The 19,824-nt window shown below is 38.5% G+C and overlaps 1 protein-coding gene and 1 long non-coding RNA gene across 7 annotated transcripts in view; both read right to left on the reverse strand.

Moving 5' to 3' along the window:
• LOC137097154 (uncharacterized) overlaps positions 1-19,824 on the reverse strand; it is a 336,194-nt gene that overhangs the window by 116,569 nt on the left and 199,801 nt on the right. The window lies entirely within an intron of this gene.
• The window catches only part of MAPK10 (mitogen-activated protein kinase 10), a 272,191-nt gene that overhangs the window by 116,569 nt on the left and 135,798 nt on the right, over positions 1-19,824 (reverse strand). For 5 of the 6 annotated variants that reach the window (XM_060779279.2, XM_067468579.1, XM_067468577.1 and 2 more), the window contains one exon: positions 6,096-6,167. In XM_060779279.2, the coding sequence (XP_060635262.1) occupies positions 6,096-6,161 (66 nt within the window). In that variant the 5' untranslated portion in view covers positions 6,162-6,167. Of the gene's footprint in view, positions 1-6,068; positions 6,168-19,824 lie in introns of all 6 variants that reach the window. The other variant, XM_067468580.1, reaches the window with a different exon arrangement.

The raw sequence follows: 19,824 nt of genomic DNA on the forward strand, positions 1-19,824 counted from the left end.
CTTTTCCAGAGTTCCCTTTGCATTGGAAAGAGGAAGAGGCAGTGGGTGAAGAGACAAATCACCAAAGGTCAGGAAATATTCCTAGGGATAAGAGGAACCAAGTATTGCTAGCAGTATTTAATTTCATAGTTGAACCATAGCATCTTGCTGCTTGAAGCAGAACAAGATGGCACTCATCGCTAGCCAGTTCCCACCATTTCATGTATGGAAGCAAACTGGTCTGGCCTTTTGATTCATGCCTGAAACATTAGCAAGTCCACATGAGGGCAGTAGATTTACTTAAATTATGCATAGAACATAGAGACTGAACCAACAATTCACTGTTTCTACCTATCTTCCAGCATATTGTATGAGAGATGTCTTTGATTGCACAACAGACAATTAGGGATGGAAACAACATTCCAAAATGCCCCAAAATGTGTTTACCAAGTGTCAGGTTTGTCAATAAGTATTCTGGATTGATGGAAACATTTGATGTTTGGGAATTCTTCTGTGCAAAATTCATGAATGGTTTTGTTTCAGTTGTGTTTGTGTGCAGAAAACACTTGCTGCACAAGAAAAAGTACTGTCTATGCAGAAAAGGTTTTCTGGTTTTTTTTCTATGAAAAGAGACTACATTTGAATTTTGCAAACAATAGGAATATTTTCTTTTTGTGAAGAAAATTCTGTTTTCTGCCCTGAACTATTACATGTGAATTTTGTGCAGAAATAAATCTTGAACAACAAATACTCCCTCAAAAGGGCAATTTCAAAGACTCTCCCACAGCAGGAAAGAAATCAATAATTTACTCTTTGTGTCCTTTGAGAACAAAATTAGCAATGAATTACATCCGTATTCTTAACCAGTGGGTTTAAAATCAATGATATAAACTTAGAAAATGAAAACAACTCAAATTACTGCAGTCCTCTGGATAATTAATATATACAACTACCTTGGTCATTTCAAAAGCCATTAAGTTGATATTGATGGAATAGACACAGAGGTTGAAAGATAAAACATCTAGTTCTAACACGGAAGAGTCCTACTAAGTTAATGCACTTTACATGAATAATGTGCAACGTTACAAGAGACATGAGGAGAGACAGAATGGCCAGGCCTAATAGGCATTTTCTTGATTTAGCGGTCAGAAAATTACTCATGGTTGAATATAGCAGAACAAAAAGAAAATAAATGAGAAAATGAATAAAGTAACTGTGATAATCATATATGGGGAGGTACTGAGGGTATCCAAAATGTTGCCCATTTTACAAGCAACATATTTTTGCAGTAGGAAAATTTGAACACTTCCTAACATTTCATGGTGGTAAAATTAAGAGAAGGGCCTAAATACCTTAAAGGTACTAGATCCTGCCTGATCTTAGAACTTAACCAGGATTAGATCTGATTAGCATTTGGATGGAAAACATCCAATGAATATCATGTGCTGCAGACTATATTTTAGAGGAAGGTACTGGCAAAACCATCTCTAAATATTACTTGCCTAATAAACTCCTATGCAATTCATGGGGTCACCATAGGTCAACAAGTAAATTCAAGGCACTTGAACACACCGAAAGAATTAAGAGGCAAATTCTATAAAGTTTGCTCACACCATGGTGATCAACTTGGGTCCCCAAATGATACCCAATGATGGTGAGAGACAGATGATAGTTAGTTCTGTGATTTAGCTGTCTGAAATGCAAATCAACTGGTGATACTCCCAGAAAATACAAAAATGGAATGCCAGAGACCTTGCATGTAGTTCTGACTTCTTAATGAGGGAACACACATTAAATTTCAGAATAATTACATCTGTGGTGAATAATGTATGCACCCAAGATCGTGCTACTGAAAGAACTATGCCACCTAATTTACTGAATCTTTGATTGGCTGTTAAGGCATGTCAAAAAAGCAATCCATAGCTTTAAACCTCTCAATGTGAATTACATTAATCTGTGGAATATTAATTTACTCAAGAACCTCAGGTAATTTTTCAGAACGAAGGGACTTTAATCTGTGTCTCACACTTTTGAACCAATACAAAGAATCATATGACAATGAAGAACATAACTTTAACCCATGATATTTACTACAGCGTTAAGTAATATTGTTTCCTCTGTACTAAGAACACTCTTGTTGTTATGGGCCTTCAATTATTGGTTAACCAATTTATGATAGCCTTATCATATAGTTTCCTTAGGCCAGTTTATTTAGAGGAGATATGCTGTTATCTTCCTCCAAGGTTCAGAGAATGTGACTTGTTCATGGTCACCAGATAGTTGTCCAATGGGCTGAGGATTCAATTGTGTTCTCCTAGAGTCATAGTCCAGCATTCAATTCACTATAGCACATTGGACTTTCTCAGGAGTCGTACTATCTCCATTTTGATTTCTTCCCTTCCTATTAGTTGTTCTGAGTAACAACTATTAAGTCTGAGTAACAGACATTTTTTTTTAAAAAAAAAACGTTTTAGATTAGTCTCACATCACAAGTTCCACCACAGCTTTGAGGCTATCTCTGTGCATGCTACATTTACTGGCTTTGCATCAAACTACAAAAATCGATGATGAGACTGAAAGGTCCCATATTGTTCCCTGCATATAAAAACAAACAGCAAAACCCATTTTCACCTAGATAATGGGAAAAGCGTCTTTGAAGATAGAGTCTCACTATTCTAAACACATACTTCTCCCAACAGGCATCCCTTGCAACTTACCAGCAAAATAAAGATCTGACCAACTTCACACTCTTTCCTTAACTGCTTATCTTACTGAATTTCATTTCGGCTCTTCAGAATTTAACCTATTGGGGCTTCTATTCTCAAGGGTAATTAATTCCACAAGCCTAGCTGCATGGAGATTGCTTCATGTTACAGCCTAAACAAAGATGCCACTTGGCAAACACTTTCCATGTTCAATCACTCAGTGCCAGAGGTAGTGACATCTGTAAACCGACAACAACTTGTAGCTGTACCATGTTATTGTATATTAAGCTTCCACACCAAATTGCCAGAAACAGGTGGAGCTAAAATGGAAATACCGTATTTACTTGAGTCTAATGCACACCTTTTTTGGCTAAATGACTTAGCCAAAATTAGGGTGCACATTAGAATCTATGGTGCTCAAAATTGGCTTCCTCCCTCTCTTGAGTTGTTGGGCTCTTTGTTACTTCCAAGATGCCCCTTTTCCCTCCTCTTCCTTGCCTGCTTCTGCTGGGAAGTGGCACGTGTTCCATCTCTCCCTCTTTCCCCCCTCACAGCATTTCCCTTTCCTAATGGCAGTGAAGGGGCATCTACATGTAGAAGTAAGCTTGAAGGCTGCTGGTTAACCAAGCCTTTCCCAGACCTTCTCCATTCCTTTCCATTCTCCCAACCCCCATGGTTGAGGAGGGAAAGAGGGAGAAAACTGCATTACCCTTCTGATTTTCCCTTTTCCCTCCTCAAAATAGCCCTCTCAGCTCCTCTCCCTTCCACAGAATGTTAGATGATTTGAAGTGGAAAGGAGGAGAGTGAGAAGCAGGACAGATGCCTGCTGGGTCTTCTCTCTCTTTTCCCCTCCAAGGCAGCTCCTGTCCCTTCAAGAGGTTGGCCGCTGCTCAGATTCAGTAGATCTTGAAGGTGGGAGAAGGAGGAGGAGTTGCTGCCACCTTCCCAAGGACAGGGAAGTGCTTGGCAACATGTTTCCCCAACCTCCTTTTCCACAGACAGAAGTAGCCTTGGAGACAAAGAGCAGATCTGGCTTGGCTCTTCCTTTCTCTCTCTGTCTGTGTCTCTTGAAAAGTCCTTTCCCCCAGAGAAAAACAGTCTTGGAGGTGAGTTGAAGGAAGAGCTGTATATCCCCCCTCCCCAAAAAAAACCCCAGCTCTTGTTTGAATCCTAGAGTAGAAAGAGACACAAGGGCTTTTAGGGAGAGAGAGCATAAGATCCTTGTAAAACTACAGTTCCCATGACTCCATATCATGGAGTCAACAAGTTAAAGTGGTGTCAAGATACATTTCTTATATAAAATAGACACACCCCAAGGAAGCTAAGGCAGGATAAGCTATAGAGGCACTTTGAAAAAAAGGGCTATCTGTTTATTTATTTTTTCCATCACTGAAAACTTGGTGTGTGTGTGTGTGTGTGTGTGTGTATATAAATTTAAAGAAGGAGGTTAAGTATACAGCAGCTGTAACATATATCTTTTTGGTCAAATCACAAAGGATGAATTTTTGTTGCTGTGCATTACATTTGCTAGCAAATACTATTTTAAGTTTCATGGTATTGAAATTTGAGATACACATTAGATTTGATGGCACAATTAGATTTGGTACTTTTATTTAAATACATATTGTACAAGGAACTTTTCCAACTAAAAGGATTCCATCAGCTATAAAATAATTTATCCAAACCTAAAATCAAATAGGAAAGCCAGCTTGGGGTGGTGACTTGGGCATTGGAACAGGGCTGGGAGATAACCCCATTCAGACATGGAAACCCACTCTATGCAAATCATATTCTTCCAGCCTTAGAAAAAGACATACATCTTGACTAGAACATCTCATAATAGATTTGCTTAAGCTGAATATGACATGAAGGGACACAACAATCAATCAATCAATAAAATACTAAAATAGAAAATATGTAAATAAAATATTAAACAATACTGGACTCTTTAATAGAACATGAACATATAAACAAAATAACATTTTAAAAGAACAATATAAACAAAACTTGGATTAGTAGAACACATGAAGAAATCCAATGGTAGAAATAATCTGCATCAAGGTATGACAAAAGAATAGTCAGAATCATGTCAGAATACTAGTAAAGAACAAGGCAAGAAGTAGTAAGCTCCATCATGTAGTAAATAATCAATAGACACAAACCACATTTATTCAATGGCATTGGAATGGGGCAAAATATACATATCAGCAGCCTCAGTGGGCAAGTAGTTTAACTGGGAAGAACTCAGTCTTTTATATACTTTGTTTCATATTCATTTTGCACTTCCACTCAGCCTTTAAAACAAATTAAAATCCAATGCACTTTGAACGAAATCATAGCAGTACAGAGTTGGAAGCGACCACAAGGACAATCTAATCCAACCCTTTCCATGGTTACTTTCTGTCTTACTTTCACCTACATGTCTACATATATCCTGTCTGTTGCTCTCTGTGTTTGCATTTATAAAAGGAGATATAGAGATACGTATACCATACATCACAAGTTCTCAGGGCTGCATACCAATATTTGCATTTTGAAACTTCAGGTTCTTTCTGTTTGATTTATGAACAAAATGATGACTTTTGGGACATTTTCACTTTCAAAAAATGAAGTAAATGACATCCTCCCCATGTCAAGTTGCAATCCCACATATCTATAGAGACCCAAGCAGAGAAATGCTGCTATAGATTGTGTGCATATCAAACCTTCTCCTACAACTTCTCACACGTTAATGCAGAAGTTCTACTCTAGTTTACTGTTACTAATAAATCTACTTGACTCAGTCATCACTCGGAATGGAGATGACAGTCAAGTAATCGGAAGAAGATGAAGATCTGGAAGAGCAGCTACAATGGAACTAGATAAGATCCTAAAATGTAAAGATATATTATTGAATACTAAAATTATGTTTGTCCATGTATGGTTGTGAAAGTTAGAAGGTGAAAATACCTGTTAAAAATAAAATCAATTCATTTGAATCGTAGTTCTTAAGAAGTTCTACAGACAGTGTAGACTGGTAAAAAAAAAAAAAAACAAGCCTGAACTCTTCTTAGAAGCCAGGATTACTAAACTGTGATTGTTGTACTTTGAATAGATCATGTGAAGATTTGACTCACTAGAAAACAAAATAATGCTTGATAAGGTGGGATGCAGTATGAAATGTGGAGGACCTTACTCCAAACTCTATAGGAAGAGACTCTATTAAGGAACCCATGTCTCTAAATGTGCAGGAGCTGAAAAGTAATTGTTGATAACAGGATAACTTCATAATCTCTCATTCATACGGTCATCATAAATAGAAATCAACTTGATGGCAGCTAATGAGAACAATACATTTATTGTAACATTAACCATAAAACATGTAAGTACTAGTATATACTGTACCTTGTTTTACCTGTAAGGAACACACACCTGACAAAAGGCAATCTTCACATCCAGGGTAGGTTCACCGCAGTAGTATAAGAAATGGCGGCTCATAAATACCTGAAATTCAAAGAACATCAGTATAAGTGATTGCCATTTCAGACTTGGAATTATAATAAGATTAGTACATGTACAAAAAATGTATCTCTCCAAAATGGTGGCTATCACAACAGGTTATAAAGTCCAGTACTGGAGTATCTCCTAAAGTGAAGCCTTTCTATCAAAGTAGCAACGAAGCAGGCTTTTGCATTATCATTAATGGAAAAACTGATATCATAATAAAAAGCATACACTTTCAAAAATCTCTGGGAGGGAAATCAAAACTCACCAAATAAGAATACTTGGAGAAGAACTGAAAATGCAAAATGGTGCATCAATAGGATTTGATATGATGCATTAAATTCAACACATACTTAGTTATACTAAAACAGGGATGAAACGTTCAGTGGGCCCTCAATATCTACTGAGATTTGGTTCCAGGACCGGACACCAAAATCCATAGAAACTGATGTATCATTGCATTCAATGATAGAGTAAAATAGCATCCCTTATATAAAATAGCAATCAGCAAGGGAATTTTTAAAAGGTATTTTTGGGCTGTGGTTTGTTGAATGTGTGGATGCAGAATCCATGATTATGGAGGGCCAAGCATATTTGAAAAATAGCTGAAAGACTCCTGAACTGACTAATATTTCTAGTTTGTAACTTATTCTGTGCAAAACGTACTTGTGATTTTTTTTGGAGGGCATAGAAAAGGACATTGCTGTTTTCTGTATTAAAAATGTTTTCTGTGCAAATAAAAAGTGTGAATATGTCCTTTTTTCACAGCAGAAATAAAGTTATCAATATTACACACTGTTCCATCTGAGAATGAAATTTGTGAAGGATTGTATCTCTGCATCTATTGATGAGGCCTATTGAGGATTGAAGAGGTATATCTTAGAACTTTCTCAAGGACTTTCCATTACTGCTTTAGAATGTTTCTCCCATGAAAGAAAATCTTTGTCACTCTGACGTTATCTAGCTGATTCACTCATGGTGCCATGCAACCTCCCACACCTTTTATAGTATCTGGAAGAGCTGTCTAGCTGTTGAAACTGACAGCTTTCTATTGATTTCTCTTGGTTCATAACAAGCACCAGGACAGATTCTTTGCAGTGGAATAATTTATAATATCTATTCCTTGGGGCAGAAAGGTACCTTAAACCATCATGGGGCATTTTGGATTTTTGGAATATGACTTCCACAAATCCTGAACAATGGCTTTGGGTTGAGGAAGGCTGGCACAGAATGATTCTGGCTTTCAGTTTCATTTGGAAGTAAAAAGGGGGAAAGAAAAATATTTAAGTAAGGCGGCTAGGGTGGTTCATTGCAGTAAAAACAAGTGCCACACAGGACTCTTTTTTATCTTAACTAAAATAATATTTTATTTGTGCAAGACTTAACATGTAAGGAGACAAAATTAAAAACTGGATATTAAAAAAAATGCTAATACAATATTCATTGAACATTTCAATAAACCTGTTAAGTGCATACTTTATTGACTAAGAGATTAAAGAAATATGGTCAAGAATCTGGTAGATTTATCTCTGGTAGAATTTTCTTCAAAAAGAAAAAAAAAAACAGGCTAGGGACCTATCTTATCATATTGGCTGCTGGAATCACCATGCATCATAATGAATCCAATGGAGCCTGGTGAGGGGCTATCATCCTTTTGCAAGACAGGAAGCCTCCCATGTTGCCACCACAATGGCATATCTCATTTCCCTTCCATTTGCATGATGGAACCCCATCGGAAATAGCTCTACATTGTGGGATGGGAGCCAGCAGGCTCTGTCACACAAATGGAGGGGAACTGGTGTATGCTGTCGAAATTACCCTGTATTACGAGCTTGTAAGTCCAATACAAATTATCATAAGCACCTGCATTCTAAAAAAATATTTACTGGGAAATACGCTCCATACAGGCAGTCCCCAAGTTACAAACACCCAACGTACAAATTACTTATAATTAAGAATGGGGGTGAAACAACATGAAGTCAGAGAAATCTACTCCTCGGAAGGGAAATTCACTCCTGCAGGAGCTATCATAGGGAAAAGGTGTCTCAACTGAAGCTTTATCACCAATCCTTGTTTCCACAGCCTGAAAAAAGTACCTTACAAACAAATTCAGACTGCCTGTATTTTAATGGCAAACCATCTGACAGAGACATCAGACTCCCATATCAACAATGTGCTGAAGCTGCTCTGGGTTTTACTCTGAACTTTAAATATACAGTAGAATCTTGCTTATCCAACATAAATGGACCAGCAGAACGTTGGATAAGCAAAAATGTTGAATAATACAGAGGGATTAAAGAAAAGCCTTTTAAACATCAAATTACTTTATGATTTTACAAATTAAGCACCAAAACATTCATGTTTTACAACTAATCAACAGAAAAAAGCAGTTCAAAACACAGTAACATTATGTAGTAATTACTGTATTTACCAATGTAGCCCCAAAACATCACAATGTATTGAAGCAGCTGTGGATCTGGGTGGAAGACAGACTGCATTGGATAATACAGAATGTTGGATAAGTGAAGGTTGGACAAGCGAGACTCTACTGTATTATCCAAGGTGCAAAAATTAGTTTTGCAAGGTTTTTGGTTTCTCTGCAAAGCCTGCTGTTGTATTACCAAAGTACAAGATTCATCAGCATTGAACCACAAGAGTTAAAGTGGTGTCAACACCACTGCGTTAACAACACACAGCAGATGTATCTAAAGATTCATTTGCTTCTTACAAGATGTAACTACAGAAGCAAGTCCAGCTATTTCTTCCCCATGGAATAATTCAGGGCAACACTATCATTTTTCTCCTCTATAGAGATGGCAACACCAGGGCACCAAAAGGTGGGGGCGGGGGACTCCCTCTATGATCCCATCCTAAAATGCACATGTACTGAATTTTTAATGAATGGATTATAACCTTGTTCTAAAAAGCAAACAAATGACCTTTCCAGCATTATGTTACAATAGCTCAGATTGCTGTCTCATTGCTCAGTGACTCACTGTAGAAGCTTCCCACTCTGGAGATTGTTTGATCATTTCACCCCATCTTATCCTTCTTCTTCTTCTTTTTAAATAAAAAAAGCTTTTAATATTAATCAGAACCTCCATGGTTTCTGGAAACCTAGCCGATAATTATGTCCTCTCACTACAGGGGCATTGAGATCTAAGACCCATTAAGAGTATCTAGGATGGTGTTGCTGAAGCATAATCCTAATATCAAAAAGCTATGATTCACAGAGCATCTTTCAAATCATTGAGTTCGAGGCAGAATAAAACAGGGTAAATGGGAGCAGAGCAATGTCTTCTTCGGTGGATTTCCTGAGGCATTCATTCTGCAGAGTGTATACTCTGAGCAGCAGGTGGCCATTGATAATCATGTATGGTTCTTACTTTTCCACAATACAGTGAATAAGTGATTAGCTACTCAGAAGTGAATGATAAGCTAGAATGCTTTATCCTTAGCCAGAATACATGATATTTACTGTCCATGCAATCATTCTGTATGACATATTCCTAGTATATATACCAATAGCAAACTCATTCTCTGAGTATTGGTCCTTATGGAGCTAAAATGTTGCCATAATAGATAAGAAGGAGATATCAAGTTGGTTGTGACAGTTTCACCAGGTGAATTCAATGCTTCTTGACAAACAAGAGTAATCTAAAAAGGCAACTACTTCTGCACATCTGAAGCCCCTCCTCAAAAACACCACCACATTTTGCAGTTTTTGACAATTTTCATTTAAAATACCTTCAGCTCAGCTCCAGTACATTAAGCATATTTATAGCTTGCCTTCCCCCCAAGAAGTCCAGGTTGCATACATGGAACAAAGTGTTCCCTTTTTATCTTCAGACCCTAAATATCCTAAAACAATGATTCTTAACCAGGGGCCGTATCCCTTGAGGATCTGTGTAAAGGTTTCAGGGGGTCCATTAGCTTGAATTGAAAATAAATCAGCTTATTATCTTTATTTTCTCTTACCTATAATTAGCATTTCCACCATTTATGATTGTACAAAATAAATTAGAGTAGTACAGTAGAGTCTCGCTTATCCAACGTAAACAGGCCAGCAGAACACTGGATAAGTGAAAATGTTGGATAATAAGGAGGGATTATTAAACATCAGATTATATTATAATATTACAAATCAAGCACCAAAACATCATGTTTTACAACAAATTGACAGAAATAGCAGTTCAATACACAGTAATGTTATGTAGTAATTATTGTATATATGAATTTAGCACCCAAACAAACAAGGGTACTTTCTTCCCCCCGCCCTGGACATAATTCCACCGGTAAATATACAATCCACTTCCCTCACCTGTGGATCCAGGTGGGAGGCAGACTGCAGTGGATAATACAGAACGTTGGATAAGCGAAGGTTGGATAAGCAAGACTCTACTTTATTCATTTAGTATTTATTTCATATTAGATCACTGTTGTTGCATATCTTGAAAAATCACTTGCACTCATCCATACTTTGAAATTATGGTAGCTGTTAGACCTGAAACTAGATCACATGATCACAGTTTTAATTTAAAGACATGCTGATGTTGAATATCATAAAACTATCTGCTGCTTCATTCTGAGAAGGGGTCCATACTTTTTGCCTGCCTGCCAAAGGCATCTGCTGAACAAAAAAATGAATCCAAAAGCACCATATTCTGTCTGATCTTGGAAGCTAAGCAGGATCAGACAGATTAGTATTTCAATGAGAAACCATATATCAGGTGCTATAAGCTATATTTCAAAGAAAAGAACTGGCAAAACCACCTCTGATTACTCCTTGCTTAAGAAAACCCTATGAAACTTACAAGGTCACACTAAGGACCTCTTCACATGGGGCAAAATAGCCCCATTTTGCCACTTTTACCCACAGCTTGGAAGGGGCCTGCCAAGTGCCATCAGATGAAGCACTGCAGGCCCCACCCAGATTCCTCCCAAGTGGAGGGGAAGCAGCAGAAGGCAAATCCTCCTCCACCATATGGAAGAAAGTGTTTTTTGGTACCTTCAGCAGAGCTACCCGTACTTTCCTCTCCCCCCCCCCCCTCATATGATGGGGGAAAGAGTGGCAAGGCAACGAGCGTTGTCATGTGTTGCCACCCTTTTGCCCATCTGATGGGGACAGGGTACCAATACACCGTGTCACATCCCCACTATGTGATGTGGAGGGAGCATGGGGCGTAACGAAGAATCCTTTTGTCAGCGACTGCTGGTGCAACGGCCCAGCCCCCCTGGGCTGTGTGAAGAGGTCCTAAGTCAATAGGTGACTTGAAGGCTTCTAACTCAAGATTGAAAGGTGATAAGTGAACCATTGCAAACTTCCCAGACACCTCTGACCAAAAAGTCCTATTCATATTTGAAATCTTCTACTCTAGGTCTTCCAGAGTGACTTAAGGACTTTTACAATAGAATCACACTAGAGGGTTGAGATAACATTTTAATCAACTTACAAATGGTTTCATGATTCCACTAAAGGTTGCATTTCTTTGGTTTCTTTGCACACTTTCTACCTCCATTCTTATTGAAAAGGGATTATGTTAAATATGTATAGTTGGCTTTTTCTGCCTTGCTTAATGGCACTAAAAATGAGTTCACATTTCTTCATTAATTCTAAAGTAACTCTTTGATTTATTCTTGGAATATGTGGGCAAAGTGAAAGTGAACATACGGTAACAATTTAAGTAAGTAGAACACAGGTTTATATACCAGCAGAAACAGATTATCTTCCTTCAAGAAATCTTGGGCTAAAAGAGAGAGAAATAATGACAGTAAATTAAGGCTATTTAAAAATTCACATGCCATTCATTTAGCTCTTAAATTGATCTACTAAATCAATGTGGTTAAAGTCATGGGAAGGGATAATAATGAAGAAAACTGATTTTTTTAAAATTACAGAATGGCAAAAGGCAAAATGAGGGATGTGGATGTAACTTTGCTCAGCATGAGGAGATGGAAGGTCAGACAACTTATGTTAAACCTCAAGAAAATTAAATAGAAAAGCCTTATCTTCCTCCAAATTAGATAGAGTTATCCAAGGTATTTCATGCAAAGCTAAATAAAGAATGCTTTTTATGGAGGAAGGGGGTTTTCTTTGATGAAATCTGAGCAGTTTTAAAGTAAGCCAGAAAAGTTTGGATAAGACTGTTCCAATTATACTGGATAATTCCACATATTTTTAGCTGTAGGCAGACGCATTCATTACTCCAGTCTCTCCCTCATCCCACTTCATTTTCTTAGTACTACATCTACACTGTTAAATTAATGTAATAATCTGACACAATTTTAACTGACATGGCTCAATGTTTGAAATCCTGAGAGTTGTAGTTTGGTAAGACACCAGCACTCTTTGGCAAAAAAAATTAAAGACTGTAAAACTACAACTTACACAAATCCATAGCATTGAGCCACAGCATTTAAAGTGGTGCCACTCTGCATTAAGTTTACAGTGTAAATGCTCTCTCTCTTCTTTCTTTTTTTCTTTCTTTATCTCCCCCACACGCATACATGCATTCTTGTTTTTACGAAGAAAAGATATTTCTGAAATGAGTGACAAAGATCAAAAATGCTTTACAATCTAAAAAAAGAAAAGGTATTTCCAAAGGCAGTGTATCTCAACCCGAGGTTTAGGGCCTCTTGAGGGTATCGCAAGGGGGTTTCAGAGGGGTCACCAAAGACCATCTGAAAACATATATTCTTATGGTCTTGGGAACCCCTTTGGCAGAGGAGACTGAAGATCTCTCCACCTGGCCTTTTCTTCCTTTTTCGGAACAGATGGCAAATCCTCCCATCAAAAGCCCTCCTACACTGTGATTGGCTGGCCTCTCAGACAAGGAGAAGTCTGTTTCTGAGACTTCAAGTGGGAAGGGGAGAGCAGGTATGTGTGGTGCATGGCAGCATGGTGCGCATGGTTGGGCGTGGAAGAGTGTGTGAGGCTGGAGGTAAGCTCGCACCAGTGAGTCTCTTCAAGGCATGGGGTTCTGTATGGGAAGTTTGGCCCAATTCAATCTTTGGTGGGGTTCAGAATGCTCTTTGATTGTATGTGAACAGCAAGTACAACTCTCAAATGTCAAGGTCTATTTTCCCGAAACTCCACCAGTTTTTCACATTTGGGCATATTGAGTATTTGTGCCAAGTTTGGTCCAGATCTATCATTGATTGAGTCCACAGTGCTCTCTGGATGTAGGTGAACTACAACTTCAAAACTCAAGGTCAATGCCTACCAAACCCTTCCAGTAGTATCTGTTGGTCATGGGAGTTCTGTGTGCCAAGTTTGGTTCAATTCCATCATTGGTGGATTATGGAATGCTATTTGATTGTAGGTGAACTATAAATCTCAGCAGCTACAACTTTCGAATGACAAAATCACCCCCCCCCCCCCCCACCATCCCACCAGTATTCAAATTTGGGTGTATTGGGTATTTGTACCAAATTTGGTCCAGTGAAGGAAAATATATCCTGCATATCAGATATTTACATTACAATTCATACCAGTAGCAAAATTACAGTTATGAAGAAGCAATGAAAATAATGTTATGGTTGGAAGTCACCACAACATGAGGTTCTGTATTAAGGGGTCGTGGCATTAGGAAGGTTGAAAACCACTGTCCTAAGGTGTTCAGCTCTAATGTAGATGCCCACTCAATAAAGGAAGCACATGAAAAATTTCATGGGAAACTGAAATTACAGTATGATTCCTGTAAATGTTGAACCAGCGCCTACAGTTTCACCTATTTGCATTTGATAAAACAAAAAGACATATATTTCCTCTACAGATAGATATTTTCCAGTAATATATGACTAGCATTCCCTGGTACTTAATCCCTGCAGTATACCCTAAAGGAAGCTAAAGTTTGAGCCATCTTTATGCCATGTCTCCAACTTTAGTCTAGTACAGTGGGAGGTGATGACGTGGTATGGGAAATGTTTATCACTTCCAAGAAGTTCGCTTGTGACACCAGTTGTAAACTGCAGCCTTAGAAAAGCACATATTTCTCATAAAGTACACAGGAACCTCTTTCCTTTGCTCAGAGTAAAAAAAAAGCGCCTTGATCAAAAAAATGAGAGAACATTACAGCTAGTGCTTTCATAATTTCATATACATCCCTGCTGAGTATGACAACCTGGAAAAAAATCAATTAAAAAATCCCTGTTCCCTAGATAAATATCAGTGGCAAAGCTGCCTAGAGATATGTAATGAGCCATAGCAAGAATCTGTATTTAATATATTTGCAAGCGACCCACCTGACTCCTTCAGATTCATGGCTTTAGTTTCATTGATCTCCAATCTAGATTTAGTGCTCGATAAGAATGCAAATGGAACTCAGACTGAAAAGGGAATTATGAGAATGAGAAATCATTCCTACGCACATGCAGTCCTCCATATCTAGGTATTTTGCACCCATGGAGTCTACCATTCAAGGTTTGAAAATATTCAAAAGAGAAAAATCCAAAAATCAAACCTTGAATTTGACATTTTAGATAAGGGACACCATTTTACTATGCTATTGTCTACTATAGGATTTGATCCATGGATCTTGAGAACCACAGGGGACCTAGAACCAAATTCCAGTAGATACAGAAGACCTGTTATATTTTACATTTCTCTATGAATTTAGTTTATTTTTGAAATAATTTTAATTGTTCAAATCCTCCCAACCACACTGCCCAAAAGCCACACAAATGAAACTAGTTGTCAGGTATTTCATTAATATATTATTTTTTCTTTTGTTTTTTATATTTATCTTTATGCTAAATCACCGCCAGTAATACATGAGAGTTTAAAATGCTACCAAAGTCAACCACAGATTTTATAATCAATGTACAGTATTAGGATCCCTGGCAAAGGGATGACTCTGAAAACAGAACTTGAAAAGTTGTTGGCCATGACTCTATCTACACTCACCATTTAATGCAGTTTAAAAGCTAGTTTCAAACTGTGGTGACTAGGCTAGATAACATATGTTCACCAAAACACTTGAAAGCAAGTGTTTTGGTGAACATGCACATCCGTGCCCTGTGGTTTGTGTAATTACCATCTGGGCCTCAAACTGTTTCCAGGCAGGACTTCCTATGTAATCATCTGCACAGTGAAACCACTTTCATCATTACCAATCTGAAACAGATTAAGGTGGTCAATGTAAATGTGTCCCATATTGGCTGAGGAATTCTGACAGCTGTGGTCCAAAAATGTAACTTTTCCAAACCTTGGCTGTAAACTCCCAAAAGTCAAATTAAGGTAAACTAATGAACGATCAATTGTTATATGCCTGTTTTAAGCATCTTTGAATTTATCTCACTTTATTTCACTAGTCTTCAAAGGAGAGACTAAAATCCACCATATGATATTCTCTAGAGCAGTGGTTCTCAACCTGTGGGTCCCCAGATGTTTGGGCCTTCAACTCGCAGAAATCCTAACAGCTGGTAAACTGACTGGAATTTCTGGGAGTTGTAGACCAAAACACCTGGGGATCCACAGGTTGAGAACCACTGCTCTAGACCATAAACTGCGGTTCTGTGAATCATAAATGATCCCTAGATCTCACTTTTGCAGTCCATGAAATGTCAACAAATATCTCAATGTTTGGCCCCCAAAATTGTGCAGACTGCACAGAATATACAAAAAGAAAGCCATCACTAAACAGAAAGCCCCCAGAATCTCACAGCACTCCTTATCAAATACCTCGATTTTTGTTAAGAGCTCTTCTAAATATGGTGACATGGTATAACTTTTAGTTGCTATTTTGGGAAGGACTCAGATGAAAACAAAGATGTCTGGAAGGAATGTCTAGGTGATGAGTCCTGTAAGATTGGCCCCAGCCTCTATGAGCTCGTTCATCCTTGATATAGTAAATTTTATTGATTAACCCTTAGGCCATATCACAATAACAAACCAAACAAAATGCTTGATAAGACTTGATTATAATCTATATAGTAAGCTAAATAAAGCACTTATAACAATACAGTAAATAAATATGATAAAACTGAATATATACATCATATTTTCTTATCACCCCTACAATTTACCCCAATCAGCCTTAAATATGTGGTTCTTTCTATATCATCCTTGATAATATAGATATGGTATATGATGGACGTTTTTAATCTGAGGTTGAACTTTATAGGGTTACATGAAGCAAGGCTCCTAAAGCGGATATTCTAGGCCCTTGCAAGATGCAATTACAGGAAGCTCTACCTCTATTGAAGATCAGCTCTCTCCTTTATCAACTCAATTAGACTTGGATCTGATATCTTCAGAAATTGTGTCAGTCTATTAGGCATAAGAAGACTAATAAAAACCGTCACAGCACATATTGTGACTTAGACAGTGACTTCTTCAGTTAAGAGTTTACAGAACAGGTTATCATGTGTTAGAAAATGTATTTCAGGATTTATGTTGCTGTCCATAGTCCTGAATGCAACTGTTATCAACGCAGATGAAGTGACATTAAACTAATATGCAAATCTGACAACTGAAAATTTAGCCATATCTTCACTTTCTTGCAGGAAACACAGAGCTAGAAAATCTAAGCAAAACTGCCTAGAGAGCCTAATCATCCTCCAAAATAATTGATTCTAGTGTCAATTAGTGGTTACTAGTTTCCTGTAAGTAGAATATATCCCTCAGTAACCAAATATTTTGGAATGAATGAAGAACTAGATTATTTTTGCCCTTTTTATGTGCAAATCCTTCAGAAATGTACATGATGCTATCAGAATCAGAATCATTTTGCAACGAGCCAAATTTAACAAAATTGTGATGGTTTCTCATTAAAGTTAGTAGTTCTTTCTAACTCCTTTAGCCTTGAACTGTCATTTTAATTTGAAGGCAGAAATGAAAAACTTTCTTTGCTAAATAAACTTCATCATTTCTTAGAGGGATATCACCATGTTTTCTGCATAATTATGATCTTCAGAATAATTATTTTCTGGGCAATTGCAGGTATCTTGGGAACTAAAGGGGATTTCCAGTACATTGGCAACATAATGCAGTAGAAAAATACATTAAGGGATGGAAAATAGGTCCATTATGATCAACGGTCCTTTTGCAACACTGACTTCAATTGCATGTGTGCTTTAATGCAGGGCGGCAACAGGATCCTTGTCCAATAAATAGGTAATTGCTTTTTCCAAGGTCAAGTCCTATTTTGAGTACAAAAATTATTATTCCCAAGATGCTAAAGGATATCCTAAACAGAGCTTTCTGCAAAACCACTTGGTTTTTCTGTTTCAGAAAATTACAGTTTTCCTCTCCCCAAGAAATGGGGAGAGAAAAAACATTTGTCTGCCTCACACGAGGCAGGGAGGAGTTCTGGAGGAACCCTCCAGAACATCCGGGGGCGTGGCCTGCTAGCACAGGCCAGGCCCTCCCAGGCTCATTCCGTGCCTGGAAGTTGGAGAGAGAGGTCGCAGAGAAGAGCGAAGACAAGAAGCCTGAAGAGGTTCAGCAAAGAAGAGAAGAAAAGAAAAGAGGTTAAGGGGATAAGAAGAGCATCTACAGGTCTGTACAGGGGTCCTGGGGGAGGGAGGCTTCACCCACCCCCCACCCCTCCCGGACGAAGGCTGGGTGCTTCAAAGCCCTTCACAGAGGCCTTGGTTATGGCAAACAAGGGCTCACGTGGCCAGGGGCCTGGAGCTGGGCGGCTTGGCATGCGGCTAGCTCGCAGCGTCAATTTTGGGCACCGTCCGGGCCGTTGATGGAGGCCATTGTGGGAGATGGGGCGGCCGCCATTTTAGGATAGGCCCAATTTCGTTTGCCACATGGGGCAAAATGAAAGTGAAAGTTATTTCAATTACTTTATTTTGGGCCGGATGCGTGTTATATGTAGTAGGTATGATGTTAAATATACACAGGTAATAGGGGAGTTATACCCTTGGCTACAGAGGTTGCTGACCTAAGGTCGATAGTTCTTATTTGGGAGCAGAGCGAGCTCCCGATGTTAGCCACAGCTCCCAAAAAATGGATCAGGGAGAGAGCTCCTGCTGTTAGATCCAGCTTTTGATACCAAAAAAAATGGATCAGGGAGAGAGCTCCTGCTGTTAGATCCAGCTTTTGATACAAAATAAAATAAAATAAAAATTATTATTTTAAATAGGATCAGAGGGGGAGCTCCTGCTGTTTGATCCAGCTTCTGATACCAATAATAATAATAATAAAATAAAATAAAAATTATTATTTTAAATAGGATCAGAGGGGGAGCTCCTGCTGTTTGATCCAGCTTCTGATACCAAAATAAATAAATAAATAAATAAATATTATTATTTTAAATAGGATCAGAGGGGGAGCTCCTGCTGTTTGATCCAGCTTCTGATACAAAAAAAATGGATCAGGGAGAGAGCTCCTGCTGTTAGATCCAGCTTTTGATACCAAATAAAATAAAATAAAAATTATTATTTTAAATAGGATCAGAGGGGGAGCTCCTGCTGTTTGATCCAGCTTCTGATACCAAAAATAATAATAATAAAATAAAATAAAAATTATTATTTTAAATAGGATCAGAGGGGGAGCTCCTGCTGTTTGATCCAGCTTCTGATACCAAAATAAATAAATAAATAAATATTATTATTTTAAATAGGATCAGAGGGGGAGCTCCTGCTGTTAGATCCAGCTTCTGATACCAAAAAAAATTATTATTTTAAATAGGATCAGAGGGGGAGCTCCTGCTGTTTAATCCAGCTTCTGATACCAAAAAAAAAATGGATCAGGGAGAGAGCTCCTGCTGTTAGATCCAGCAATGAAGTCAAATGGGAAGGGATCAATAAGCCCTGTCGCGGGCCCTGGCCATAAGTATTGCAAGCTCCCGATGGGAGCCTTAACTTATGTGACCTCCCAATGGTACAGTCTTTGCCAGTTGCTACAGGTGAGCTCCCTTGGTTAGCCCCAAATTAGGTTGGCCTTACAGTCGGCCTGTATACTCAAAAAGGAAAATGACTAGAGCAATAAGCCCAGTGGCAGGCCTGGGTTGGTATAGGGGGGCGAGCTCCCGCGGTTAGCCTCTACTTATGTAAACCTTATAGTGGGACTAATTGCAAATGTGAGTAGATCAATAGGCCCCAACGATAGGCTCTGGCTACTGGGGTGCGGGTGAGCTCCGGTTGTCAGCCCCAACTTGTGATAACCTCACAGCAAGACTCAATGCAAATGGGAGTAGATCAATAGGCCCAATAGTAGGCTCCGGCTACTTGGGTGCGGGGCGAGCTCCTGATGTCAGCTCCAACTTGTGATAACCTTACAGCAAGACTCAATGCAAACGTGTTGCCCTATATGTTTAGATATATATAAGGGACAAAGTCTTCGTCAATTTGTTATACTGGCGCTATATACTTATTGACACAGTCACTGGTTATTTTTCTTTCAGGATGGCGCCGAAGAAGAATGTGGGCGGCCCTAAAGGATTACAGGGCCAAGGCCTTGTTTAAATATCAAAATATAATATATGGGGCATATGTCAACTACACTGGTCAGGCGTGGCTTGTTTACGATAGCCGCTTTCGTTCTGAGGCTGCCATGATGCCTAACAAGCGATGGGACCTCATCGACAGTCAATTGTGGATGGAGGTAATGAATACAACCAGAGCAGTTTCTGGTGAGAAGGCCGATAGCGGCCATACTATACAAAACACTAAAGAGAGTCAGCCCTTTTGACAGGGAGGCCCA

The sequence above is a fragment of the Anolis sagrei genome, chromosome 5 (genome assembly GCF_037176765.1).
Source record: "Anolis sagrei isolate rAnoSag1 chromosome 5, rAnoSag1.mat, whole genome shotgun sequence".
NCBI classification, from domain to species: Eukaryota; Metazoa; Chordata; class Lepidosauria; order Squamata; family Dactyloidae; genus Anolis; species Anolis sagrei.